This window comes from Paroedura picta, chromosome 1 (genome assembly GCF_049243985.1).
Source record: "Paroedura picta isolate Pp20150507F chromosome 1, Ppicta_v3.0, whole genome shotgun sequence".
NCBI lineage: Eukaryota > Metazoa > Chordata > Lepidosauria > Squamata > Gekkonidae > Paroedura > Paroedura picta.
Genome location: NC_135369.1, coordinates 29,429,150 through 29,456,350, shown reverse-complemented (window position 1 = coordinate 29,456,350; position 27,201 = coordinate 29,429,150). Strand labels below are relative to the sequence as shown.

The following is a 27,201-nucleotide window of genomic DNA, read 5'->3' as shown; positions in this document are numbered from 1 at the left end:
GTTAACCTGCCACCCAGACACTATCCTTTGGCTACAGCCATCTCTAGATGTGCCTAAACACTTTGACCTGTGGGAAAAAACAGATGTAAAATAGGCACTAAGCCTTTCTGCTTTCTCTGCATCTTTCGTTAGAGTTTGTCCATCCGCACCCAACAGTGGGCCTATTGCCTCCTTTACTTTACGTTTGCTCCTCACGTAACTGAAAAATCTTTTCTTGTTACAGTGGGCTTCCCTGGCCAATCTTAGCTCACTTAAGACTTAAAGAAGTCTTTAATACTTCTTATTATTTCATTGGCAGCCCTGCAGAGAAAGCAAGTCATTTTGAGGCTTCCAGATGGCCTTACAGCAAAGATTTCCGGAAAGAGCATCAATCCTTGGTGACCGAGTGTGCCCTGGGGTCTTTATAGGCCCTCCTCCTAGTTCTGTTAATGGTCAAGTGTGAAAATAGCTGTGCACTCTGAAGTCTTGACAGCAGCCCACATGCCTCAAAACTGCTTCTTCCATCCTTGAGATGTTGCACCTGTCTTGGCATTAAATTGGACTGACAAGAGGCAGGAGAGCGAAATATACTTGCCACTGTCTCATTCCTGCTGAATGGGCAGAAATATTAATTGGTGCCATTCCCATCACCCGCTCATCTTGCTAATACAATAGACCTTAAGCCCATCTGATTGCCTCTTTATGCTCAATGTGCTGGAAAAGGAGAGCCGGGTGATTTCTCCCCCCCCCATCCAATTAAACCGACAACTCAATTACCTATTGGCTTCATTGCTAATGAGGTTGTAAGCAGGGGCTCAGAGGTGGGACCTAGGTTAATTGAAGGTGTGTGTGCACACGTGCAGGGACGGGGGTGCTTAAAGCATTGAGACGTGAGGTAGGGGATCCTGCTCGCAGACCAGCCCACTGAAAGGGTCGTTTCAGCATGTAGCCACGATAGACTGCACTAAAAGAGATCAGATCATGATGGAGTTCTTTACATCACTTCAATCACAATGCTTTTTAAACTGTTTGTTCCACACCTCCAGAACCAAACTCCACACATTCCTTTCTCATATTCTGGATATTTTGGCTAAAAACCGACCAATTGCAGTCAAGAGTAGGAATGGGATGCCCCATGGTGGCCAGCTCAGTCCTTTCCCTTCCTGTCATTTCACACCCCTCCAAACTGCTTCATCACCTGTAGAAGAAAACAGAAAAGCACTTTAATGGAGGGATCCTATGTGGACCTACTGAGAAGTCAGATCCATATTATTTCTTCAGCCTGGAGAAAAGGAGGTTGAGAGGGGACATGATAGCGCTCTTTAAGTATTTGAAAGGTTGTCACTTGGAGGAGGGCAGGATGCTGTTCCCATTGGCTGCAGGGGAGAGGACACGCAGTAAGGGGTTTAAACTACAAGTACAACGATATAGGCTAGATATCAGGAAAAATGTTTCACAGTCAGAGTAGTTCAGCAGTGGAGTAGGCTGCCTAAGGAGGTGGTGAGCTCCCCCTCACTGGCAGTCTTCAAGCAAAGGTTGGATACACACTTTTCTTGGATGCTTTAGGATGCTGCGTTGAGCAGGGGGTTGGACTAGATGGCCTGTATGGCCCCTTCCAACTCTATGATTCTGTGATTCTATTCAGTGGGACTTACTCCCGGAAAAGGATCTTTAGGATTGCAGCATAAGGAGACATGGCTGCTCCAGGAGTGACAGCCAGCTACACACAAGCAAATTCACAGAACATGCACATGACTGGCACATTGCAGATGTTGCAGGCACATGCACATCCTGTGTAGATCCTCCTGATGTGTGAACAGGAGAAATGGGTGTAAGTATCGTGGAAGGTACAGCTCCACCGTGCACAAACTGACCCCTGAAGTTTTTAGGGTCATGCATATGATAAATGTGGCCCCTATTCACACAGCACAGCAACTGGGCATGTTGAGGGTATTTGTGGGCAGTTGGTGGGTTAGAATCATAGAGTTGGAAGGGACCTCATGGGTCATCTAGTCCAACCCCCTGCAGTATGCAGAACACTCACATCCCAATCACTCATCCACTGTAACCTGCCACCTCCTTGAATCTTCACAGAATGTCTGAAAAGGGCTACTGTGTTGTGCCAAGTATCTGCCTCTGAGCTCCCCTTGGATATCTGGCTTCTGGTTAAGCAATCAAATGTGAAATTGGGATGTGCGAGAGCTGCTACATGTGCAGCTTAGGCGTAAGGAGTTACTGATGTATATATTGCCAGTTAGGAAAATTAAGAGCCTCTTGTGGCGCAGGGTGTTAAGGCAGCAGAAATGCTGTCTGAAGCTGTCTGCCCATGAGGCTGGGAGTTCGATCCCAGCAGCCGGCTCAAGGTTGACTCAGCCTTCCATCCTTCCGAGGTCAGTAAAATGAGTACCCAGCTTGCTGGGGGGTAAATGGTAATGACTGGGGAAAGCACTGGCAAACCACCCTGTATTGAGTCTGCCATGAAAACAATAGAGAGCATCACCCCAAGGGTCAGACATGACCCAGTGCTTGCACAGGGGATACCTTTACCTTTTAGGGAAATTAGACTTGCCTTTTGCTATTGGACTACGACGAGCCCAAAATACCGCACAGAGTAATCTACATATTTAAAAGTTCTCCTTCATGAGACTGCCAAATATGCTGTTCTTCCTTGCCATTGTAGCCCCATTTGTGGCAACCCCATAGGGGTTTTCAAGGCAAGAGACATTCAGAGGGAGTTTGCCATGGCCAGCCTCTGCAGAGCACCCCTTGGTGGTCTCCCACCCAACTAACCAGGGCTTAGCTTTCCAGATCTGAGAAGAGAGGGCTATCCAGGTGAGAATAGAGGCAGGTAATCACTAAACTGAAATATATTACTTTTGAATCTAGCTGACAGGAATCGGCTGACATTCTATGCAAGAAAACAGTGAAGGTAAAACATTTCCTTTTTCAAAAAGGCTCACATTTTCTTTTTGAACCCTTACTTGTGCAGTCTTCTATTATTCCTGGTATTTCTTTCCCTTTTATCCTTGGAATGTTCCTTCCAAGTTCCAATCTTCTTAGGTGTTTTGAATGAAACAAACCAAGTCCTCTTTCCCCTGTTGGATTTCCTGCTTTGAAGGAGGCAGTCGGCTGGAGGAGAGAAAGACAAGATTCTTGCATTCTGGCGGACTGGAAGTGTCAGGATGTGACACGTGGAGATCATGAACATTTTCTGCTAGAGGTTCTTTACTGAATCCAAGCACATCAGGTACGGGGGAGAAACAAAAGGGAGCCTTGTGACACCTGACGGATGTATTGTCACATCAACTTTTATGGACTATAGTCTATTTTGTTTAATGTTTAAAAGCTGCCTCTCTACACATCCAAAAAAGCCCAAGGTCAGTGGTCCAGGCTGACTTTTCAGCTCACACCATTAACATTCACTTGTCAGGCATTTCATGTTACTGCATATTAAGGGATTGGTAGGACCTGTGCTCATTGACCCCCTGAATTGACCCATGACTCCCTATTTCTTTTTGGCTGCCAGGCCACTTACTTTGGCAGTTGTCCAGGGTTTGTACATCTAGGTATGAAGTTCCCCTCTTCCGGACAGCCTTCACAATGGCCTTCTTTGTGGCTTTCAGGTCTAGTATGTTCATACCACCCTCCCGTTGGGAGCCTGGGGATCGTGTGCTTCAGCTACATGATGTCAGGCTGGCTGTCGATATTGTCCATGTTTAGCTCCAGAAAGCAAAGAATGACCAGTTGGGAAAGTGGGCTCTAGTGGTTTTGAAGCCTAGGCATGGACATTGCACTTCATACAAAAGTATAAGAAGGACGGTCTAATAATTAAAGCAAACAGAGAGAAACAGACCTATCCACTGGCAATATGATAAATAAAGAAAAATGTCCTATTTTTGTAGTTTTCCTTGTTTCTTTATTCTCTAGGACTTTTGTCAAAACGGAATCCAGGTAATCTCCGTTTTCAGTTCTTTCATCAGTGACAAGTCCTTATATATATTAATAGTATAATACTGGCCACAGGCTCACATAGGTATGGGGATACCAGTCTGTATTGACACATTCCCCTGGACATTGCACTTGCCTGGATGCTCTCGTTTTCATTTTTACAGATCCAGCCTCCTTTTCCTGGCCCACTCCTTATTCACTCCTTATTCACGCTGTCTTGGAGTTGAATTAAACAAGAGCTATTGCATGCTCAAACCACGACTATTCTAGCAAGATGGAAACATGGTAAGGAATCCAAGAAGCCTGTTTGGATGAACAGAAAACTTCATCCTGTTTGGATGAACAGAGAATTTCATCCTGTTTGGGTGTACAGAGAACTTCCTCCTATTTGGATGAGCAGAGAACTTCAGGAGGAGCTAAGGAAGAAAAAGGAAATGTTCAAGAAATGGAGAAAGCTGAGTTGTGCTCACCATGTAGAAGCCTGTATTGCACTGGGGGCAGAGATGTGTGTGCTGGTCTCCATTAGGAAAAAACTGTGGAAGCAATCTATATCTATATTTTGGTCATCTGAAGGTAATAATTATTTGGTTTTAGTTCACAAAAGCGTTTGCCACACTGGAAGGGCATTCCTGCACTGGGTTTATGCTGCAGCTTGGCTTCTTTCTCCACTTCCTTACCCGTGGCACCATTTGCAAGTTTCTCCCTGAAGAAAAACTGTGAGGGAAGCCCACATATCACACTATCTCTCTTAAAAAGCCACAAGACTGCTATTTTGCTTGCATCAGATGAACAGAATGGCCCCTGATGGAAGCTGATCTGAGACGGTGACACTAGTAGATTGGTTACTTAATGAAATGAAAAACAAAACAAAACAAAAAAACCGAGCCAGGAACCTAAAAGTTAAATATTGACAACATGGAGTAGCTTAATGCAACCAATGGCATAACAAAGTAGTAACTGAACTAAGTGAAATAAGAGGCGGAACAAACAGATTTGATAAATGGATATGCCTCTGTTTCCTCAGAAAAATAACAAACAAAAGAGAGGACATGAACACATCGGTCAAAATGGACCAGTGTGACTGAGGTCTCCACTAGGATAGATTCAAATGAGTAGCTGTGTTGGTCTGAAGTAGCATAATAAAATCAGAGCCCAGTAACACCTTTAAGACCAAGATTTATTCAAAGCGTGCTTGTGGGTCGTATTATGCGACCCCCGAGCATACCTTGATATTTGTTGGTCTTAAAGGTGTAACTGAATTCTGATTTTATTTTCACCACTGTTTCCTCCTTTCCTTACCATCGAGTGCCACCACAGACTTCCAGGAGATGTTTCCTCTGTTCGTCTCCACCCCACCCAGGCCCGTCCTCAGCCTCATGCCAAATCAAATCACAGGGCTTGTGGTTTGCACAAACAGGCTAGGGACACCATAGATTTTCCTTTTACTGTCCCCCTCCTCACAATTTAGCCCACCCTTCCTCCCAGAAGCTCAGAGCAACGTTCAAGATCACTTCCTGGCCGTTTTAGCTTCACAGCCACCCTCTGGAGGCAGGCTTGCCTGAAAGTGATTGCCCGGAAGCCACATTCTTCCTTCCCACTGCAGTCAAGGGGCCACTGAACGTGTGGCCATGCAGCAGCAGTGCCTTGCCAGCAACCTGAGCAACCAGGGCCCCTGGCATTCTGCCTCCTAATTCCCTCCTCACAGCTAAGGCTGCCTACCCAGTCTGGGGAAACACCGTGCTATTTGGGGGTGCTGTTGCCAACTCTGGGTTTGGAAATTCCTGGATATTTTGATGAATGTGGAGGGAACTCAGCAGAAATTAGGGTATGCCAAATCCTTGCTGGATACCCGTGGGGGATGGGGGGGGCAGAATTGCCAGATCCAAGTTGGGAAACTCTTGGAGGTTTGGGGACGAAGAAGAAGAGTTGGTTCTTATATGCCGCTTTTCACTCCCTGAAGGAGTCTCAAAGTGGCTTCCAATTGCCTTCCCTTTCCTCTCCCCAGAACAGACCCCTTGTGAGGGAGGTGAGGCTGAGAGAGCCCTGATATTACTGCTCGGTCAGAACAGCTTTATCAGCGCCGTGGTGAGCCCAAGGTCACCCAGCTGGCTGCATGTGGGGGAGGAGCAGGGAATCAAATCTGGCTTGCCTGATTAGAAGTCTGCTGCACTCCTATCCGCTATACCAAGCTGGCTCTCGGGAAAGAGTCTTGGGAGGCCAGAGTCTTCAGTGGGGCATAAAGCCATAGAGTCCACCCTCCAAAACCTCCATTTTCTCCCAGGGAACTGATCTCTGTAGTCTGGAGGTGAGCTGTAATTTTGGGGGTTCCCCAGGTCCCATCTGGAGCCTGGCATCTCTAGCAGGAATGTCATGGTGTAGAGTCCACCTTCTGAAGCTACCATTTCATCTAGGGGAATCTATCTTGGTAGTCTGGAGCTCACCCTGCCTGGAGGCTGGCCCCTCCCCCTCCCCGATACCTGTACAGAACGGAATCGAGCAAGGGCTTTCTTACTCGCACCTTTGGCTCCGTTTTTTGGCCTCTAGCACCATCAGTCCTAGGTACTTCCTCATCCGTGATCAGCTTTTGCAGCAGTCTCCTGTGTCAGCATGTTTGGAGACAATGGAAAAGATGGTGACGATATTAACGTCACTGCTTTCTCCTTTTTCTGGAAACACAAACACAAACACAGACACGTGAGAGAGAATGAAGAGGCACAAAGAGCTGACATTGCCCTTATTCCTTGGTTGTTGTACCCTGCAGGGAAAGCCAGAACGTTGTTTTAAAATAGTGCCCTTTAATGCATCCCTACCCCACCCCACCCAGTTCCAGACTCAGAGCAGCCATTACGTTACACTCGGACTCTTTTCCTTGGTTGCCTTTACATGGTGACAATGATCTGTGTAGCTCTTTTCCCCAGATTTTCTGGCTGGTTGAGCGATCCAAGACACCCTTCGCCTTTCCAGCTGCTCACCTGCCCACTTCCTTCCTGCTCTCCAGTTTTTATTATATAAACCAAGTAAGCAGGCATGCAGCCAATACATAAATATAATCGTCAGTCATATTCCATATTCATTCAGAAGAGTTACAGGGACTATCTGTGTCCCCAAAACAGCCCTGAAGCCAGACTGGAATTGGTCAAGTGTGGAAGTCTCATTGAAAAAGACCTGAAGCTGTTCAACAACTGCCCTCTCAAACTGATGAAAGACCAAGTAACTGGGGAGGAGGATCAGCTGAGCAAGAGAATCCACCTCAACACCTCCCAACCAGGTGTTGGTCAAGTAGGCCAGACTGAAGCCACCTTGTCAAGAAACATCCCACAGGGCATCACTCTTGTATTTAACCAGTCTGGCATTACACCGCATTCATGACAAAGAGGAAGGGAGTTGAAGGGTTTGTTCACCTTCTTTCCTAGGGGTGGCTTGGAGACTGGCTCTGAGCATTCCTGCATCTCTGTACTCTTCAAAGGACAACTCTTGTCCCACTGTCATATCTCCCAGCCCCTAATATTACTTGGATGCCAAGCACATCAGGGTAAATCTAAACACTAAACAGGTAGAAGATCCAACAGGAGACCAACTTCCCACCTAGAGGACTCAAGAGTATAGGATAACTATTTCATTCTCAGTCCCCTGCATAAAGGGTTGCACCCTGATTGCATCATCCTTTGATTAACACCCATGGCAAGGCTGTAGACTGCTGGCCAAGACCTTATAGTCCCTCCAGGAAAGGAGGAAGATGCAAGACACTCTGGTAGCCAGAGTAGCAGGGTCAGGTGGAACTCACCCAGTCAACTGGGCAGGATCTGCCGATGCTCTGGCTGCACAAGCAGCAAGGTGAACAAGCTGGCCAGATCCCTCTGAGCTGTTGAGGGATGCATATCGCCCAGACTTCTGTGGAGCTGGGGCTGCTTGTTAGCAGCTGCTGCGCTGCTTGCCAGGCAGGTCCCATTCATGGTGGTGGCAGCTCATACCTACCAAGCCTACCAAGCTCAGGCCACCTGTTCATTGCAGCAGTACCAGCCGCCGCCCCACGGCCAACTGCAAATGTGGAGGCCCCTTCTGTCTTAGGGCTGGGCATGCCAGGGGGCACTGGCAGTGATTCTCAAGCCTCCTGCTGGATTTATGGCCAAGGTACCAGTCCTGCAATGGACTGGCCCAAAACAGCAGCCCTTAAGATCCTTATGCAACTTAGAGCCATTTTGTATAAAGAAATGTGCAACCGAGGGAAGGTTTTGTGCTCACCTGGAACCTGTGTGGGTGGCAGGGAGCATCTGCTGAGAGTTAAGTCTGAGTCGTCTGAGAACTCATCTGATAATGTGCTGTATCTCCTAGGGGGAGGAAACAGATTAGCAGTTGTTGTAACCCCCTGAAGGCCACATTCAAGAAAACACTGTAGATCATGCTAACTTTTACACTCAGAGAAGGTAACTTTATCAAGTGGCTATTACAGAGCGATTGCTGCTCCTAGATGACCATGCTTTTTTCAAGATCATCCACAGGCCAAAATCAGGCATAGGTTGGTTTTAGTCAATGCTCAGACAAAATAAATAAATAAATAAGTGGCTTCCGGACAGTATAACCTTGAGGCATACAGGCTCAAGGTCACTGTCCTATGAATGCTTTCCTGGGAGTAAGGCTCATTGGATAAAACAGGACTTAATTTCAAGTTCAGGGTTGTTCCCTGATTTTCAAACTTGAAACTATTTGTATCCAACTCTGTCTCACAGTGCTCTTAGAATGACATGCAAAGGACTGTCTGCCTTGGTAAGATCACAGATTGGACTACAATAACATATTGTATAGGCTGACCTTTGAAGACTGTTCAGAAAATTCTGCAGGTCCAAAAGTTGGAAGAAAGATTATTAACTGCCGCAAGTGGCATCAGTCATATTTCACTGGTGAATGCCAGTTGGCACCAGGCTAAATTCAAGGTGCTGCAGCTGACCTTTGACCATCCCAGATGTTTGAGTCCAGAGTGCCTTGGAGTGCACTTCATCCCCTACAAGTCATTCTATGCATTGTGCTCTGAGTTCTTTTCTTGACTGGGGCAGAATTGGTGCCCATAAGGCAGGGACAGTCAACCTGTGGTCCTCCAGATGTCCATGGACTACAATTCCCATGAGCCCCTGCTGGCAGGGGCTCATGGGAATTGTAGTCCATGGACATTTGGAGGACCACAGGTTGACTACCCCTGCCATAAGGGACCAGGGCCTTTTCTGTGGGGACATCACGTTTATGGAATTGTTGCTGGTTTTGCTAAGCCACTGGGCTAAATTGGTGGCTTTCATAATTTATCATAGTGGTTGTCACTGGATTTTTGAATTTGAATTGGATTTTTGTTTTTAAGATTTTGGGAATATCTTTTAGTGCAAATAACAGGAGCAAGGTTACTAAGTCTGCTGACACAGCTGCAAGAAGTCCTCTCACCAGGTCCTGAAGGCCCTGAGAGTTCCTGTCCAGGCACCATTCAAAACACTGGAGCTCACTTGAAAAACCCAAAACAGACTGAAGCATCTTACAGTGTATTTCTAAGCATAGTTACACCTGCTGAAGTGGAGTGATTTTGATAGAAGGATGTAACTCTGCTTAAGACTGCATTGTTGGAGACTGCAAAACACTAAAATCAGTACACAAACCCTGCTGAGTATGAAGAAGAAGAGTTGGTTCTTATAGGCCACTTTTCTCTACCAGGAGGAGTCTCAAAGCGGCTTACAAATCGGCTTTCCTTTCCTTTCCCCACAACAGACACCCTGTGAGGTAGATGAAGTCCTGATATCACTGCTCAGTCAGAACAACTTTATCAGTGCTGTGGTGAGCCCAAGGTTACCCAGCTGGCTGCATGTGGAGGAGTGGGAAATCAAACCCGGCTCACCAAATTAGAAGTCCACGCTCCTAGAATCATAGAATTACAGAATCATAGAGTTGGAAGGGGCCATACAGGCCATCTAGTCCAACCCCCTGCTCAACGCAGGATCAGCCCAAAGCATCCTAAAGCATCCAAGAAAAGTGTGTATCCAACCTTTGCTTGAAGACTGCCAGTGAGGGGGAGCTCACCACCTCCTTAGGCAGCCTATTCCACTGCTGAACTACTCTGACTGTGAACATTTTTTTCCTGATATCTAGCCTATATCGTTGTACTTGTAGTTTAAACCCCTTACTGCGTGTCCTTTCCTCTGCAGCCAACAGAAGCAGCATCCTGCCCTCCTCCAAGTGACAACCTTTCAAATACTTAAAGAGGGCTATCATGTCCCCTCTTGACCTCCTTTTCTCAACCTCCTTTTCTCCACTATAGCAAGCTGTCTGATCAAGGTGGGCTGGCCATTGATGGGGCCTTTTCCATGGTGCTCATTTGTGGAACTCCCTCCCTGCCACTTAAGTTCCAGGTGCCTGGTAACTCCATTTATTCTCCTGGTCTTTTATAGGTTAGTCTTTAGATAGTTTTGTTTCCTCTAATTACACAGGCTGTATTGCTACTAATTTAATTTATTATGCTTTTCATATTCTGCTCTTCTGAATACCGCCAAACTAAATTAGTTTAAATCTTAACAGCTGCTGCCGTTCAAATGTATGGATGGTGCTATTGTTGCTTGTCTTATCGATTTAGGAGTTTGGTGGGAACGTTCTCTGCCCACTGCAGGGTTTTTTCCTTTGTTTCTTTTAGTTCCTGGTAAACTGCCTTGAGAACATTAGGATAGCTATGAGGCAGTATGAAGAGCACTGAAATAAAAAAGAGAAGATAACGGCCTTCGACCAGCCAAGGAACCTAAATCTCCCTTCCCACCTTCCCTGCGTGGCAGCCGGCATCTGCCCAAGAGCCCTTTCGAAAAGTGGTGGCTGAAGCTTATTGGAGCTCATTCAGCCAATGTTTGGAGAAGAGGCTGATGATGTCTCAGGTTCTACTAGACCTAACCCCTGCAGACTCCAAATCAGCTTTGCACCATTGTGTCCCAAGGAGATGTAGGTGATTTACAATGAAATCCTATGTCAAAAGTTAGCACTCTAAATCCAGCAAGATCTGTCAGCTTAGATTGGAGCAGCTCTGCATGGGATTGCACTGCCAGTTTGGTGTAGTGGTTAGGAGTGTGGACTTCTAATCTGGCATGCCAGGTTCAATTCTGCGCTCCCCCACATGCAACCAGCTGGGTGACCTTGGGCTCGCCACGGCACTGATAAAACTGTTCTGACCAAGCAGTGATATCAGGGTTCTCTCAGCCTCACTCACCTCACAGGGTGTCTGTTAGAGGGAGAGGAAAGAGAAGGCAATTGTAAGCCGCTTTGAGCCTCCTTTGGGTAGGGAAAAGCGGCATATAAGAACCAACTCTTCTTCTTCTTCAGTTTATACAAGATTTACAGACTTCCTTTCTACAGACAGTCCTTGCAATATATAAACAGAGGAACAGAAAATCGCCCTGAGCCTCCGGGGAGGGCGGTATATAAGTATGATAAATAAATAAATAAATAAAAAGAAGAAGAGTTGGCTTTTATACCTGGCTTGCCACTACCCAAAGGACTCTCAAAGTGGCTACAATTGCCTTTCCTTCCTCTCCACAGAACAGACACACTGTGAGGTAGATGGGGATGAGAGAGCTTTAACAAAATTGCTCTGTGAGAACAGCACTATCAGGGCTGTGACTAGCTTGAAGTCACCCAGCTGGCTGCATGTGGAGGAGCGGGAAAACAACCCCAGCTTGCCAGATTAGAAACTACCACTCTTAAACGCGACACCAAACTGGGGAATCAAACCCAGATTAGGAGCAGGGAATCAAACCGAGATCACCAGATTAGAAGCTGCTGTTCTTAACCACTGCAAAACAATACAAAACCAGCAGAACAGAAATGGAAGCATTAATGATGACTACGTATTAGGTCATTATTGAGCAACTTAATAAAACAACGTCAAAATTTTACACATTTGCGGGCCACCAAAGAGGAAGTTGAACAGAATGGAACTGAACATATCAAGCTTCTTCATACCAAGTCAAACCACTAGTTTATCTAGCTCAGAACTGTATGCTGTCATCGGCAATAGCTCTTCAAGGTCTCAAGAGAAAAGCCTCTCCCAACAGCTAGGGCCTTCTGCATGGAACACGTGTGCTCTGAGTCCTCCACCTAGACTTTACTTGGTGCCTAATGGAAGGCATGGATGAGGCCAAGCAAAGAGTTCTTGGGGAGAAGGGTTTGCATAAGTAGAAAAGAATCATGGGGAGAGGGGAGGAGCCTTGGCTCCTGCAGGAATTCACCTGACTTTCAAAAGTGGGGGGACCTGGAGTAATACTCTTAAATTATCTCAACATTTGGACAATATTATCGTAGGAGAAGCTGGTCTTTCAGGTGACCCCAGAGCATTTGAACTCTGAAAGTTCCACACTAGCATTGTGAGTTGTGCAGAGAAAGGACACTGCATATGAATTTCAGCACATAGGACAGTTCCCTGAAGTTGCGCGGCAGAGAGACCCCCAAGCAGCTTTCCTGGCCACTCCCACCACTGCTTTGTACGACCAACAGAGTGACTGTCTAGATTCCACATGACATTCTGATCATCTTGTGCCTCGTTCCATCCATTCTCAGTCAGCCCCGTTCTCTTCATGCTCGGGCAACCCTTGTCAATGGAGCAGCGGGAGGGAACATTGAGGTGTGAGCATCAATTGCCAAGGCCAACCTCCTGCTCTGACCCCAAGTCCTGGGCACAGCAGCTCTTGAAAACTAATGAATGTTTCCCCTTCCCCTGCTCCAAAGCATTGCAATCCAACTGGCTGCAGAAACTATGGTGGGGAAACAGACAGGCACTAAGCAATTAGCAACTCGCCACACTGTCCCTCTCTTGCCACCATAAGGAAGGAGGAGCATGGAGATGTCTAGGAGGCAGAGGGCAGCCTGGGGAAGATCTAAGCCCAAGAGTGCTTAAGAAAGGAGAGAATTGGGACTACAGAGCTCAGCTGTTAAATGTTCCATCTACAGCTTCCAGGTAGCAACTGGTTGCTGAGAGATTTTACGGCAGTCTTGGCCGCCCACTCTTCATGCTGTATCCCTGGACATTCGGATACTGCATCAGCATCTCATCTACTGGGGACAGTGGGAAGGGTGCTGTGGTTCGGGGGCATAGCTTCTGCTCAGCATACGGGAGGTCCCTCTAAGGATGGCCTGTGCTCAGGTTGACCATTCCTAGGACTGAAAGGTTAATTATGGGGGCTGGTAGCCTGTGTCAGCAGAATCTCGGACTCCAACAAGGTCTATGTCTCTGGAGCCCACTTGGGGGTGCTGTGCCCTCCAAGGCCCAGAATAACCCCAGAGGACTGCAGTGAGCTCTCCTCCTTTTCCTGAGCTGGTAGGTTCTGATGCATAACACTGCCAGTGAATAAGCCAGCTGCCTCTGGTCGTTTCAATACATACCTGCACCTTTAGCTTGCTAGCACAATACAGATGACCAAAGTACCCCAGCATGAAAGAGTTTACCCTGGATTATTTGTGTTTCTGCTCTCTGTGCCATCTTGCCAAGTGGTAAGAGTTTTCCCTGCTCCTTCGGGTTCCTAATCAGGTGCTAATGCCTGTTAAGATTCTTACCACTTGGCAGGATCTTCGAAAAAAGATCAACTTGCTGCTAGGAGGTGACATCCATGCTGTGATATGTCACCACTTGGAGGACAGCCACCAGTACATATGCTATGATTCAGGCTGTAGCCATTTTGTCCTGCCATCAATGTGACATGTGTTTTGGAGACAAAAATGCTTCCCCTCAGGGCTTACTGTGATATCTTTGGTGTTGAAGTCAGGCTCATGTTGTAGCTCTCAAAGCTCTCCAGTTCGGAGATTAGGCTCCGCCGGCTACTGGTCAGCAGCCTAGATCTCATGCGGATGATGTGATCCTCTGATTGTGTGTAAGCTTCTCCCATGATGGTCTCCTGGCTTGGAAGCAATCCTTTGGTTGACTTCTTCTCCAAAGGAGCCATCTCTAGCGTTAAAGAATCCATCTCGTCCTCCCAGGAGTCTGGAGCATCCTATAAGAAATGATTAATGTTACTCATTTGCTTACCTCTCACCTTTGATATGGATGACAGGGTAAAAGAAGGGTTTATGTCCTAAGGAATGTCCAAATCTAAAAGTTGACATACCAAGAGAAGGAGAAAAGGGACAGCAAGAGAAGGAGAAAGGAGGGTAAGTGGGAGTAAACAGGGAAAGAACATGCAAGAGTCCCCTTTTCCGAATGTCTAGGCTTCATTTCTGCAGGCCAGAGGGGCTGTGCCTACAGAAAAGGAGTTCTAAGGAAGAGAGGGGGGCGTGTTTTGGGTGGTGGACCTTTGGATGAGTGGTAGACCTGGAAAAGCAGGGTGTGATATATAGCTGATCATGAGAAGAAAATCTATTTTTTTATACCCTGCTTTTCCCTACCGGAAGGAGTCTCAACATGACTTACAAACACATTCCTCTCCTGGCAACAGATACCCTGTGAGGTAGGAGGGGCCGAGAGAACTCAAAGAGAACTGCAACTAGCCCAAGGTCACCCAACCCAGCTGTATGTGGAGGAGTGGGGAATCACACCCGATTCTCCAGATTAGAGGCCACCTCTCTTAACCACTACACTACTCTGACTCTCAGCTGAGGGCAGCAAGATAAGCGGAGGGAAAGCTTTGAAAGCAAGGAGTTTGTGTTGGATTCTGGAGCATACAGGAAGCCAGGGAGGGCATCTGACAGCCAGGTGAACAACTGTGTCACAGTTCTGGATAAAGGGAAAGAGAGGAAGACAGGAAGAGTGACCAGGCAGGAGGAGGTTGTGACAGTGAAGGTTGGTGGTGACCAGCGCATGAGGCAGGGTCCCCATCAAGGGACCATAAATGGAAATGCAACATGAATTCATGACTGACAGCATGCGGGAGCCGAAGTCCAGAGAAGAGGTCACAGAGGATGTTGAGGCATGGTGCCCTTGTCAATGGCTTGGAGGAGGATATGGAGAAAGGAAGGCTGTAGAAAAAAGATGAGAATTCAGTCTTTGCAAATAGAATATGAGATGGAGGGGGAGGCAGCGGAGCAGAAATATCAGTCAGGCAGTGGAGATGACAAAGTCATTGAGAGGGACAGCACTTTTGGGGGGTGGGTGGAGTGGCAATACCAGGAGGGGTGAAGTTTGGAGATTGAGGGGGGGGGAAATAGATGCCACAATGCGAGGATAAAGAGGGGAAGACTCCAGCTGAAAGATGACCGACATCTGCAGCTACTAGAAAGCACCAGCTGGTCACAAGTGGACACTAAATGCCCTTCAGCATGTTAATGGCATGCGTCTGGTTCCTCCCCTTAGTTCAGGTTCCCTTTAGATGATGGGGAGATGGGCAGAAAACTGTGGGACAAAAGTAGCAATTAAGAGAAGGAAGGGGAAGGAAGGGAAGATTAGGAGCAAGCCAGCCAGAAAGAATGGGATCCACTCAATGACATTACTTACTTTGCATATAAAACTGTATGAATTGGAATAGTTATCAACTGCCTTCGTTTTTTAAAAGCAAAATTATATAACTACACTCAATACTAAAATGAGAGCCGCATACTGCTACATCTTGAGCAATCTTAGCCCATTTTACTTCTTCGGGCAGTAAAACATCTGATAGTTTTTACTGCTCTCCCAAATTTCTCATTTTTTCCATTGGAAATTTTGAAAAACTCTCTGTGGAAAAACAGTTTCCCCAGATGCTTGCCCTGGGCTCTTACCTCTCTCTCTAAAAAGCCCTCATCTGGTTTTGTGTCTATTTCGCTTGAGACAACTTGAACACGAAGGCTTTTTCCCATTGTGCGGGATTTGGGGCAGGGCTGCAGGTAGTTCCGTGGTGGATGATGGAGGATACGGATGAGCGTCAGCCAGCAGTCAAACAAGGCCTTGACATCCTCAGTGGAGGAATACAACTGCAGGTAATAAGAACGTCTGTTGATCAGCTTGATCTTGATGAGCCTCTTCTTGGAGTCGTGGATGGAGATCCGCACAAACTTCAAAGGGATGAGTCTGTTAGGAAAGCCAAGAGGATGAAAATGCAGTGCACCTGGGGCAACCAAATGAGGCCCAACACACCTCACAACTAGCTCCTTCTCATAGAATCATAGAATCACAGAGTTGGAAGGCGCCACACAGGCCATCTAGTCCAACCCCCTTCTCCTCTCTTTCCATGTTCCATCCTGTAGAGCAATTGAAATTCAGATTACGGGAGGTGCCCATTTGGCCACAAGGAGCTGTGTTCAGGGCCTGTTTCTATTCAGAAGGAGGTGCAAGCCCAGCTGTCTTTCTCATGGTTGGTCCATTCCCCCTCCACAAGCAGCTGGCTTGGTGACCTTGGGCTGGTCACAGTCTGGACAGTGCTGTTCTCACAGAGTAGTAATATCAGGGCTCAGCCTGACCTACTTCACAGGGTGTCTGTTGTGGGGAGAGGAAAGGGAAGGTGATCGGGAGTCAATTTGAGACCCCTTAGCATAGTGAAAAGCAGGGTATAAAAACCAACTCTTCTCTCTTCTTCCTTTTCATTGGCTAGCTATCTCAGCCTCCAGTGGACCTTTCCTACTTACATCCTGCCCCCCTTTTCCATTTAGCCTCATCATTTGCTCAGTGATGGCAGATAATCCCCAACCCTTGATGATTAGAGCCATCAAAAATGGAGGTGGGGAAAGTAGCATCAAAGGTGGCGTTCTAGGAATTGCTTGTTTCTATGGTTGAAGGCATAGAGCATTGCCCAGAAGTGTTGTCACAATGTCCAAATCTTCGCCTGGAATGGATGTCACATCTTCCATGATACTTTAGGTATTCCCCCAGTCTCTATTGTCTTTGCTATAAAGATTAGAGAAATTCCCAGAGCAGCATGGAAGATGCGACATCACATCCTCTGAAACGCCACCCTCCTCAGGCACTGCCCTAAAAACCTCTTGGAATGTGCTAAGGACAGATTGGCAACCCTATTTCCATTAAAACTAAACTATGTAGCCAGTTCCAAAAGTATTGCACACCATACACCCAGAATTAAATTTTCACAGGTCCATCAACTACTGTTGTTTTATAAGGAAGGAGAACAATTAAAGCACTCCTTAAAATGCATGAACAAATAAATATTACATCTAGGGTTGGATCCTAGGACTCTCTTCCACCAAACCTACCTCCAACAGAAGAGACTTCCTTCAACAAAGAAAAACTTTCTCCAATAGAAAAAATCATTCTCTGTGGGAGGAAGTCCTTCTTAAGAGAGAAAGACTCAGCCAAAGAGAGTCATAAGATCCAGTGTACCAGGTCAGAGTCCTGAGATCCAGCTCCTAATAGTAAAGACATTAAAAACAGAAAGAAAAATATAGAGAACCAAAGGTTATTTTTCACAAACGTATAATGTGCTGTTCAGTGACTAATTAATGGGGCAGAGGAGCAAAACTGTCTCTTGCTGAGGGTTACAAGCACCTACACATCGTGTTTTCTTGTTTCTTAAAGTGTCTTCAGTGCAGAGGAATTGTCCTGGGCTGAATCTGCACTTACTTGTTTATTCCGTTGTGGATCCTGCTGAATAGAATTGAAGTCGGGTCTTTTTCTCCCCCCCCCCATTGAAACAGAAAAGTGTTCTGAACATGGTTAGGGAAGTTCAGAAGGGGAGGGGGAGCCAAGCACAGCTGGAGCCGTTTTCTTTGTTTTCTTGAAGGTGTGTGTGTGGGGGAGAGGATTGTAGACAGCAGAGGAGGGAGAAAAAAAACAAGAGGCAAATCTCTACTGACAGAAGTTAGGGCTTCTGGGAGCTTCTGCTGAGAGAAATTAGGGGCTTCCCCTTTAAGGCAAGCTTGTCACCTGGGCAGTCTTGGCCAATCAGGGCTTCTCTACCATGGAGTTGAGGAACAAATTCGAAGCAGCTGGAACTCCTCATGCTTTCTCATACTTTCTCAATCTTATTCTTCAAATATTGAGGGTTAAAACCACTCCAGGATATTGCAGGATAAAGGTAGGGTCACTCCGGATCAATCATGCTTGTTGCAGAGGGAAAATTTAAATCAGACAAAATCAAAATGGAGATGGCAGGGACTGAATAGACCTGGGATTGGAATAAAAACTCTGTGCAGACTCCACCCTGTACAATCCCATGGCTGCTGCACATGTCTCCAACTCACCTGGTGAGCATCAGCTCTTCTCTGTGTTGTTCTGACGAGACCCGGCCAACACCTGGACGAGCGATGAACATTATATTGGGCAAGGGCAGTTTCGGGTTCGTAGTAGCAATGCCCACGATAGCCTGGTTGCAGTTGTTGTGGATAAAGACTTGCTTGCCCTTCCTTGTGACCTTCAAGAAGAGAAAACAAAGTGCTGCAAACTACTCATATTGCTTTTGGTGACCCATTGTAGGGACCAAGCAACACAAGGTGGCTGTCTCTAGCGTGGCAATCTGGGCATGTGAAGCAACTTTGTGATGAGTCAGACAGCTGATCTGTCAAGGTGAGAGTCTGGCAGCAACTCTCCAGGGTCTCATGGCAAGGTTTTTGACATCACTTATTGCCAAATTCTTTTGAGTTGGAGGTGTCATTGATGGAACTGCAGTCATTTGACATGCAAAGCAGATGTGCTGCCACTGAGCCATGGCCCCATCCCCAGGTGACAAGATGGCTCAGTTACTGGAGAACCTAAAAAGAACCCTGTTGGGTGAAACCAAGAGTTGGTCTTGCCCAGTATTACATTTCTGGCTTTTTCAGAGAGTAGCCAGATGTGTCTGCAGTAGAACAGCTAGATCAGAGTTCAGGAGAACCTTCTAAAACTTTATTTTTCTAGCCCACTCTTCCAATACAGCTCAGGATGGGTAAACAGCATGGTACTTAGGTTAAAACATAGCATTCTAATTCCCCCCAACTAATATTATACCACCCAGGGAGGTGGGGTAGTTCACAGAATCACAGAATCATAGAGTTGGAAGGGGCTATACAGGCCATCTAGTACAACCCACTGCTCAACGCAGGATCAGCCCTAAGCATCCTAAAGCATCCAAGAAAAGTGTGTATCCAGCCTTTGCTTGAAGACTGCCAGTGAGGGGAGCTCACCACCTCCTTAGGCAGTGAAAAATGTTTTCCTGATATCTAGCCTATATCATTGTACTTGTAGTTTAAACCCATTACTGCGTGTCCTTTCCTCTGCAGCCAACGAGAACAGCATCCTGCCCTCCTCCAAGTGACAATCTTTCAAATATTTAAAGAGGGCTATCATGTCTCCTGTCAACCTCCTTTCCTCCAAGCTGAACATTCCCAAGTCCCTCAACCTGTCTTCATAGTACTCCAGTACTCCACAGTACTCCAGTACTCCAGGTGTGGTCTGACCAGTGCCGTATACAGTGGGACTATGACATCTTGTAGTTCTAGAGTTATGGAGTCTTTCCTGTCTCCAGCAGTCAGGTCAGCACTTCCTGGTGGTTATTAGTGACCCACAAGAGTGTAAACATTTGAGAATCCAGACTCCTGACAAAGGGAGTTCCGACTCTTGAGAGTTGTATCCCTCAAATCTCTAAGGGGCTCCGGTGCTTGAAATCTAGCTATAGTTCCAACAGTGGCTGGCCAAAGGCCTCCAGGGAGCCCACAATCAGGACATATAAGGCAAGAGCTAACCTTCACTTCTTCCCTCCTGCAGTGGCCACCATACTGTCCCCGAACATGGGCCTCCCTCTTGGCTCACAGACTTTGACAGACTTCTCCTCCAAGTGTTTTAAAGCCATCTTCCACAAAGGTCATCACCCCATCTTGTGGAAGTAAATTCGACTAACAAATTACGCATTGGCTTAAGAACTACTTTTGAAAGCAACTGCCCATCCATTTCAACTTGAACATTTAATTTGGGCAGCAGAGATTCCTTATAAAGCAAAGCGATTTAGTTAATTAGTAAGCAGGTTGCAAAGTGTGATTAGAACATTTGAGTCCAATGGCAAAGGTTCGTACTCAGACAACATAATGAAGCAGGGCTGGATTTGAAGGATGGGAAGAAATACATTTTTCCTAAGGGAGGTCTCCTCCCGAGCTGATCCATTGCACCCCTGTTCGACTGCTTCTACAAGACTCCCCTGCTGAGCAATTCTGGTCTGCCCATTTTAGAAGTGCAGAGGCCTTCCTAATAGCCTCCATCAGACTATTCCGTAATGTGGGAACCACCGCAGAGAATGTGCGTGAATTAGCAGCTGCCCATTTTGCCTGTTTGCAGAAGGGCATATTCAGAAGGTTTTTGCTCAGATGAGAAAAACTGTCGCAAGAGAACATAATGGTCCTGCAGGCATGTGGGTCCAAGTGACATTAAGGGCTCTGCAGGTGATAGACTATTGAACAGAGCCCAGTACTTGATCAGTAACCAAGGGAGTGTCTGCAGAGTGGGAATGACACACAGATTCTGTATAGCACCTGATGGTAGCTGGGATGAGTCCTCCTCTGCATTTACCTTTTTTACTGCCTACTGCTCATATTTAGCTTACAGCCCAGAAGTACCCCAAGATCTCGTTCACACAAACTGCTACCCAGAAGTGTATCTCCTATCCAGTATGCATGTGTCTCATTTTTGAGACCCAGACGTAGAACTTTGCACTTCTCCTTATTGAATTGCATCTTGTTCTAATTGGCTCACTTCTCCTGCATATTCAGATCTCACTGGAAATGTGAGCCAATGAGAACAAGATGCAGTTCAATAAGGAGGTGCAGGGTTCCTTACCTCGGTCACAAAAATAAGAAGCATTCACGAGAAGCTCAAGCTGTTCCTTATTGTCCATTCTTTGGGCATTGGTATATAAGCACCTGAAACCTCCTACCTTAGGTTCCATTTGACCTGACCTTCCCAGGTGGGCCACTGTTGTTGCCATCATTGGAGGGTGGGCACCATAGGGTTGCCAGATCCAAGCTGGGAAATTTCTGGAGATTGACAATGGAACCTGGGGAGGACAGGGACCCCAAAGGGGCACAATGCCAAAGAATACACCCTTCAAATCATCTGTTTTCTTCAGAGGAATTGATCTCTGTAGTTTGGAGATTCCCAGGTCCCTCCTGGAGACTGATCCTTACAGTGATAAGAATTCCTAGCTATGAAGTTCTAGACCACAACATGTAATTGTGAGATAGCCTCTTCTCTTTTTCACTTACCTGGATAAAACTGCTCTCAAACATCGCAATAGACTGAAACAAGGGGTATTCCCCATTTCCAAGATACCGTTGCAGAGTTCTTTGAACTGGATACTGGTTTACAGAGGTGAAATCATGGATGGGATTAGCTGCATGAGAAGACCTCACCACGGAACCACCTGCAAGCAAAATGGCACAGATCCAAGTCAGTGGCAAATAACGTGGCTTCCCAATAGACCATGATCATGGCTGTATCTATAGCAGCCAAACTGGCTTTAGGCTAGTCCAACCTCATCAGATCTCAGCAGCTAAGCAGGGTCTGGCCTGGAAAATTTGGAGTAGAATCATAGAATCATAGAGTTGGAAGGGGCCATACAGGCCATCTAGTCCAACCCCCTGCTCTACGCAGGATCAGCCCTAACCATCCTAAAGCATCCAATAAAAGTGTGTATCCAACCTTTGCTTGAAGACTGCCAGTGAGGGGGAGCTCACCACCTCCTTAGGCAGCTTATTCCACTGCTGAACTACTCTGACTGTGAAAGTTTTTTTCCTGATATCTAGCCTATATCGTTGTACTTGTAGTTTAAACCCATTACTGTGTGTCCTTTCCTCTGCAGCCAATGGGAACAGCATCCTGCCCTCCTCCGTGACAATCTTTCAAATACTTAAAGAGGGTTATCATGTCCCCTCTCAACCTCCTTTTCTCCAGGCTGAACATTCCCAAGTCCCTCAACCTATCTTCATAGGGCCTGGTCCCTTGGCCCCAGATCATCTTCGTTGCTCTCCTCTGTACCCTTTCAATTTTATCTACGTCCTTCTTGAAGTGAGGCCTCCAGAACTGCACACAGTATTCCAGGTGTGGTCTGACCAGTGCCGTATACAATGGGACTATGACATCTTGTGATTTTGATGTGATGCCTCTGTTGATACAGCCCAAAATGGCATTTGCCTTTTTTACCGCTGCATCACACTGCCTGCTCATGTTTAGTTTACAATCCACAAGTACCCCAAGGTCTTGTTCATACACAGTGTTACCTAGAAGCGTATCCCCCATCCAGTAGGCATGCTTTTCATTTATCTGACCCAGATGCAGAACTTTACACGTATCTTTATTAAATTGCATCTTGTTCTCATTTGCCCATTTTTCCATTGTGTTCAGATCTCGTTGAACTCTGTCTCTATCTTCTGGAGTATTTGCCAGTCCTCCCAATTTGGTGTTATCTGCAAACTTGATGAGTAGTCCCTCCAAACTTGATGAGTAGGACCAAATGGGACCTGGAGATGACTCTGAAGGAGTGACATCAATGAATTGGTCCAGTCTTCTGTGCCAGCCCAATGAAGTAGACATTGGCATCTTTTTGGCTAGCTCATACTAGGCAAGGACCCTGCTTGGCCCCAGGGCCAGACACAACTTGTGGCTTCCACCAGCAGCACCAGCTTTCACACAAGGAAAACCCAATTCTGTCCCACACCTCTTTTCACTCGCACAAGGCTTCGCAAGAACAGCAGCATGCTGGTTTACTTGTATGTTCGCTCAGTTATTTTAATGGTTTAATAATGCAGTTGTCTCATTTTCAGTGCATTTTCAAAGGAGGGCCCATTAAGCCCTGCCTGTAACCAAGGGTTTATGTGGCACACAGCGTGTTCCATGCTGAGCTGACTTGTGGGTCCTGGGCCTGACCTGCCTGCCTGGGAAAACTAAGTAAGGGTTTATACAATAGGGGAAAAGTTTATCTAATGCTTTAAAAGCACAAACATAACGTTGCAATCCTGCAGCAGTGTGTAACGGCAGGAATGCCACTGGAAATTCCAAATCCAAACGAGGAACAGGTAAAGCCTGCGTTTTGCTTGGGACGGCTTCCTCAGTGGACCACGACCAAAAACTTTACTGCACGAGGGCCTAGGTAAAGGTATCCCCTGTGCAAGCACCGGGTCATGTCTGACCCTTGGGGTGACGCCCTCTAGCGTTTTCATGGCAGACTCAATACAAGGTGGTTTGCCAGTGCCTTCCCCAGTCATTACCGTTTACCCCCCAGCAAGCTGGCTACTCATTTTACCGACCTCCGTAGGATGGAAGGCTGAGTCAACCTTGAGCCAGCTGCTGGGATTGAACTCCCAACTTCATGGACAGACAGCTTCAGACAGCATTTCTGCTGCCTTACCACTCTGCGCCACAAGAGGCTCTGCACGAGGGCCTACAGGCCTCTAGATAACATTCGTGAATATCGACATGATTTTATTACAGTAACTACTCCTAAAACGTGTGAAGGACTGTGAAACGCAGGCTTTACCAATTCCTTGTTTGGATTTGGAATTTCCAGTGGCGTTCCTACGGTTACACACTACCGAGTATTACACTGTTGTGTTTGTGGTTTTAAAGCATTGGATAAACCTTTTCCATATTGTATAAACCCTTTCTTAGTTGTGTTGTTACGACACGGTGGGTTTTCTTCTTTTGTACAGCCGCAATACACTGTGTATCCCATTTTGCATTTTTGCTTAGGGAAACTAGCTAGGAGCTGTAATCTGCTGATCTGAACGTTACCTTTAACTCATACGTTCTGATATTCATTAGGCAAAATTTCATATATTCATACTGTCAGCCTGACTTTTTTAGTGGGCCCACACGACAGCTGTAATAACGGATTGACTTTAGCTGACTTTAGCTGCTTGTGCAAAGCTAGTAGAATTTCAACCTGTCTCCTTCTGTGTGGGCACAAAAATACTTGGTTTCATTCATACTTCAGAATGAAAGTTTCCTTGGTATCCAAGCTTCATGGCTCTTCCCCTGCTGTTCAAGACAAGCATGTCTAAAAGTGCTGTTTGCTGCACAGAAATCAGTTTTTAAGATCCTTAAAGCAGGGGTAGTCAACCTGTGGTCCTCCAGACGTCCATGGACTAAAATTCCCATGAACCCTCTGGCAGGGGCTCATGGGAATTGTAGTCCATGGCCATCTGGAGGACCACAGGTTGACTACCCCTGCCTTAAAGGACCAGTGAAGTTGCTCTGCTTATTCATTTATACCCTGCCCTCCCATAGATGTTTGGAGCTGCTGAGGTGTATGTTCCATACAGAACATATGAGGCATGGGCCTAGGGTTGCCAGCCTCCAGGTAGGGCCTGGAGAGCCCCTCCCTGGTTACTACTGCTCTCGAGACACTAGCGGTCAGTGCCCCTGGAGAAAATGGCTGCTTTGGAGGGTGGGATCTACGGTATCATACCCTGCTGAGGTCCCTGCCCTCCCCAAGGCTCCATCCCCAAAATCTCCAAATATTTCCCAACTCAAAGCTGGCAACCCTACCCGGGCCTCATACGATACCTGCATATCGTCGAAGGAAGGCTCGTTGCACTGTATGAATATCTCCTCCTGCTCCAGGAACTGTTATGCCACGAGTGACCGTGTTCAGCTGAGTGTAGGTCAACCCTCTCATGCCTGGGAAGGAAGGGAAAAATTGCATCTATCTGAAACGGAACTCTAATCCAGCCTGATTTACCGAGGAATGTCTACATGTCTTTATCAGCATTGCCTCAGATCAGCCTTTCTCAACTTTTTTTTACCGTTGAGTAACCCGTGAAACAGATGGGGAAGAAATGGAGGTAGTGACCAGGATGAAGGATACAGTACTAGGTGGATCTTTGGCCTGATCCTGCAGAGCTCTTATAATAATTCTATGTAGAATAAAATCGGTGGCTCAGGCCAATTGCTAGGGCAAGAAAATGGAACCACCAGTCGAGCGGAGATATGGTTTTGTGTATGGGAGAAGGGAGAAGAAAGAGCATGGGTGAATGGTTTTGGCTTGTGCTTGTTGCCTTAGAACAAGAGGAGACTGCAGAGAATGCCCACTGATGGCCAAGGGATTGCTGGGGAAAGGGGCATACGGCCTCTTTTGCAGGGTGATGGGGGAAATGGGTCGCAAGCTACTTCCCTCCCTAAAAATGAGAAGGCCAAGTGCCCCTTGGCAAAGCTGAGATTGGAGCTTCTGAGTTTCTAGGAGGCAGAGTCTTCAAGGGACACTCCCTCATGGTGGCGCTGTTGTAGCAAGAGGCTTACCTAGCCCGCTGCCTCAAGATTGCCAACTGGTCTGCGAAAACATGTTCTCAATTGAAATTCATCAAAACTCACCAGAGCAACTGTAACTAGTGAAGGCCAAGAAGTATTGAATTCTCCTCTGTTTGTTCCTCAGTTGCCAGTCTTCAGAGGTATACATCTCCTAGACCTGGAGGCCCCATTGAGCCATCACAGCTAATCAGCTTGGTGTAGTGTTTAAGACTGGCAGCTTTGAATCTGGAGAGTCGGGTTTGAGTCCCCATTTCTTCGCATACATCCAACTGGGTGACCTTGGGCTAGTCACAGCCTGTTAGAGCTGTTCTCACAGAGCAATTCTCTCAAAGCTCTTTCAGCCCCACCTACCACACAGTTTGTCTGTTGTGGGGAGAGGAAGGGAAGGTGATTGTAAGCTGCTTAGAGACTCCTTCAGGTAATTAAAAATGGGATATAAAACCTTTCTTCTTCCTCTTCCTCTTCCTCTTCCTCTTCCTCTTCCTCTTCCTCTTCCTCTTCCTCTTCCTCTTCCTCTTCCTCCAATCTGGGAACTTTGGCACTTTAACCAGAGAATGCTGGATGAGATGGGCCCTTCCTCTGATCCAAGGGGTGTGTCTCTCTTTTTACATCTTTTGTGGACTTACCTGGGAGATGGAAGTCAGGTCTTCCTTCAAATAAACCCCGATGGGTTGGTGCCTCTTTGGCTTTGCGGTTTTAGAGAAGGCAGGAAGACCGGGATGTCTTGGAGCCCTGGATGTTTGTCGGGCCGCAGGCAGCCTGGATTGTGTACAGCAGGTGCCACAAGGCAGGTGGAGGGGGCATCATGAACCCCATTACCTGCATTGTGATGTCATTCCCCTGCAGCTGAATCACATCTTTCTGGGACTTATTATGACGCAAAAGCCTCCTGCAATGGATGCAGACCAATATTTCAGTATCTGTCTCCCCTGCCAAAGGGCAACAGTGAGGCTGTTCTTGTGTGAGCACGGATTCCTCACGTGGCATGGGCAGGGACTGGCTGGTGTCAAAGCCTGTTCAAGTCACACATCCTAGGACAGGGTTAGCAGGAACAGACACCTGACGGAGCACTGTTGTGCCGATGTTCGTCGCTAGCTTTTGTTGAGACCCCCCTGTCTCTGCCAGCACAACCCTTCTCAATGGGCACCATTCGCACCTTCAGTTGGGGAGGGGGAGTCACTTTGGTGTAGTGGTTAGGAGTGCAGACTTCTAATCTGGCATGCCGGGTTCGATTCTGCGCTCCCTCACATGCAGCCAGCTAGGTGACCTTGGGCTCGCCACAGCACTGATAAAACTGTTCTGACTGGGCAGTGATATCAGCGCTCTCTCAGCCTCACCCACCGCACAGGGTGTCTGTTGTGGGGAGAGGAAAGGGAAGGAGACTGTAAGCCCCTTTGAGCCTCCTTCGGGTAGGGAAAAGCGGCATATAAGAACCAACTCTTCTTCTTCTTCTTCTTCTTCTTCTTCTTCTTCTTCTTCTTCTTCTTCTTCTTCTTCTTCTTCTTCTTCTTCTTCTTCTTCTTCTTCTTCTATGTCTGTCTGCAATGGAGAATTAGCTCCCAGGTTCAAAATAAAGATGGAGAAGGTCCCTGAGCCTTAGCTCAGACTGGGGTCGTGCAAGGATGGGAGAGGGAGAGCCAGAATAGGGTTAAGAGGTCACGCTGGGATCTGGGAAACCCAGGCTAGAAGTGTCTTTCTGTCATGGAAGCCAGCTTGGTGTAGTGGTTAGGAGTGCAGACTCCTAATCTGGCGAACCAGGTTTGATTCCCTCCTCCACCTCCACATGCAGCCAGCTGGGTGATCTTGGGCTCACCACAGTACTGGTAAAGCTGTTCTGACCGAACAATAATATCAGGGATCTCCCAGCCTCACCCACCTCACAGGGTGTCTGTTGTGGGGAGAGGAAAGGGAAGACGACTGTAAGCCGCTTTGAGATCCCTTTGGGTAGTGAAAAGCGGCATATAAGAATCAACTCCTTCTCCTTCATTGTCATCCTCACTTCCTTTAGAGCAGGGGTGGCCAAACTGTGGCTTTCCAGAAGTCTATAGACTACAATTCCCATGAGCCCCTATGGGAATTGTAGTCTATGGACATCTGGGGAGCTACAGTGTGGCCACCGCTGCTTTAGACGGTTGTTGTGAAGG

General features: G+C 46.9%; 1 protein-coding gene across 3 annotated transcripts; it reads right to left on the bottom strand.

Annotated features, from left to right (window-relative positions):
- Positions 1-969: 969 nt before the first annotated feature.
- On the bottom strand, positions 970-25,858 carry LOC143833924 (uncharacterized). 3 transcript variants are annotated; one of them, XM_077330484.1, is made up of 11 exons: positions 25,684-25,858; positions 24,317-24,430; positions 21,019-21,176; positions 18,034-18,203; positions 15,622-15,910; positions 13,672-13,922; positions 8,170-8,255; positions 6,446-6,593; positions 4,064-4,343; positions 2,961-3,108; positions 970-1,177 (listed from the first exon to the last, which is right to left on the bottom strand). In XM_077330484.1, the coding sequence occupies exons 2-8, from the start codon at positions 24,426-24,428 to the stop codon at positions 6,505-6,507; spliced, it is 1,155 nt and encodes a 384-aa protein (XP_077186599.1). In that variant the 5' UTR covers positions 24,429-24,430; positions 25,684-25,858; the 3' UTR covers positions 970-1,177; positions 2,961-3,108; positions 4,064-4,343; positions 6,446-6,504. The 3 variants fall into 3 exon arrangements, with proteins under 3 accessions (XP_077186599.1, XP_077186503.1, XP_077186413.1); XM_077330388.1 differs by lacking the exon at positions 4,064-4,343 and having other exon boundaries at positions 2,940-3,108; XM_077330298.1 differs by lacking the exon at positions 4,064-4,343.
- Positions 25,859-27,201: the final 1,343 nt, after the last annotated feature.

Bases quoted from the DNA above. Each gene is read 5' to 3' on its own strand.
- LOC143833924 (XM_077330484.1), bottom strand. From the start codon at position 24,428: ATGAGAGGGTTGACCTACACTCAGCTGAACACGGTCACTCGTGGCATA. The intron at 21,177-24,316 runs GTATCGTATGAG...TTTTGCTTGCAG, and splicing joins CTTCCTTCGACGATATGCAG to GTGGTTCCGTGGTGAGGTCT. The intron at 18,204-21,018 runs GTAAGTGAAAAA...CTCTTCTTGAAG, and splicing joins TTGAGAGCAGTTTTATCCAG to GTCACAAGGAAGGGCAAGCA.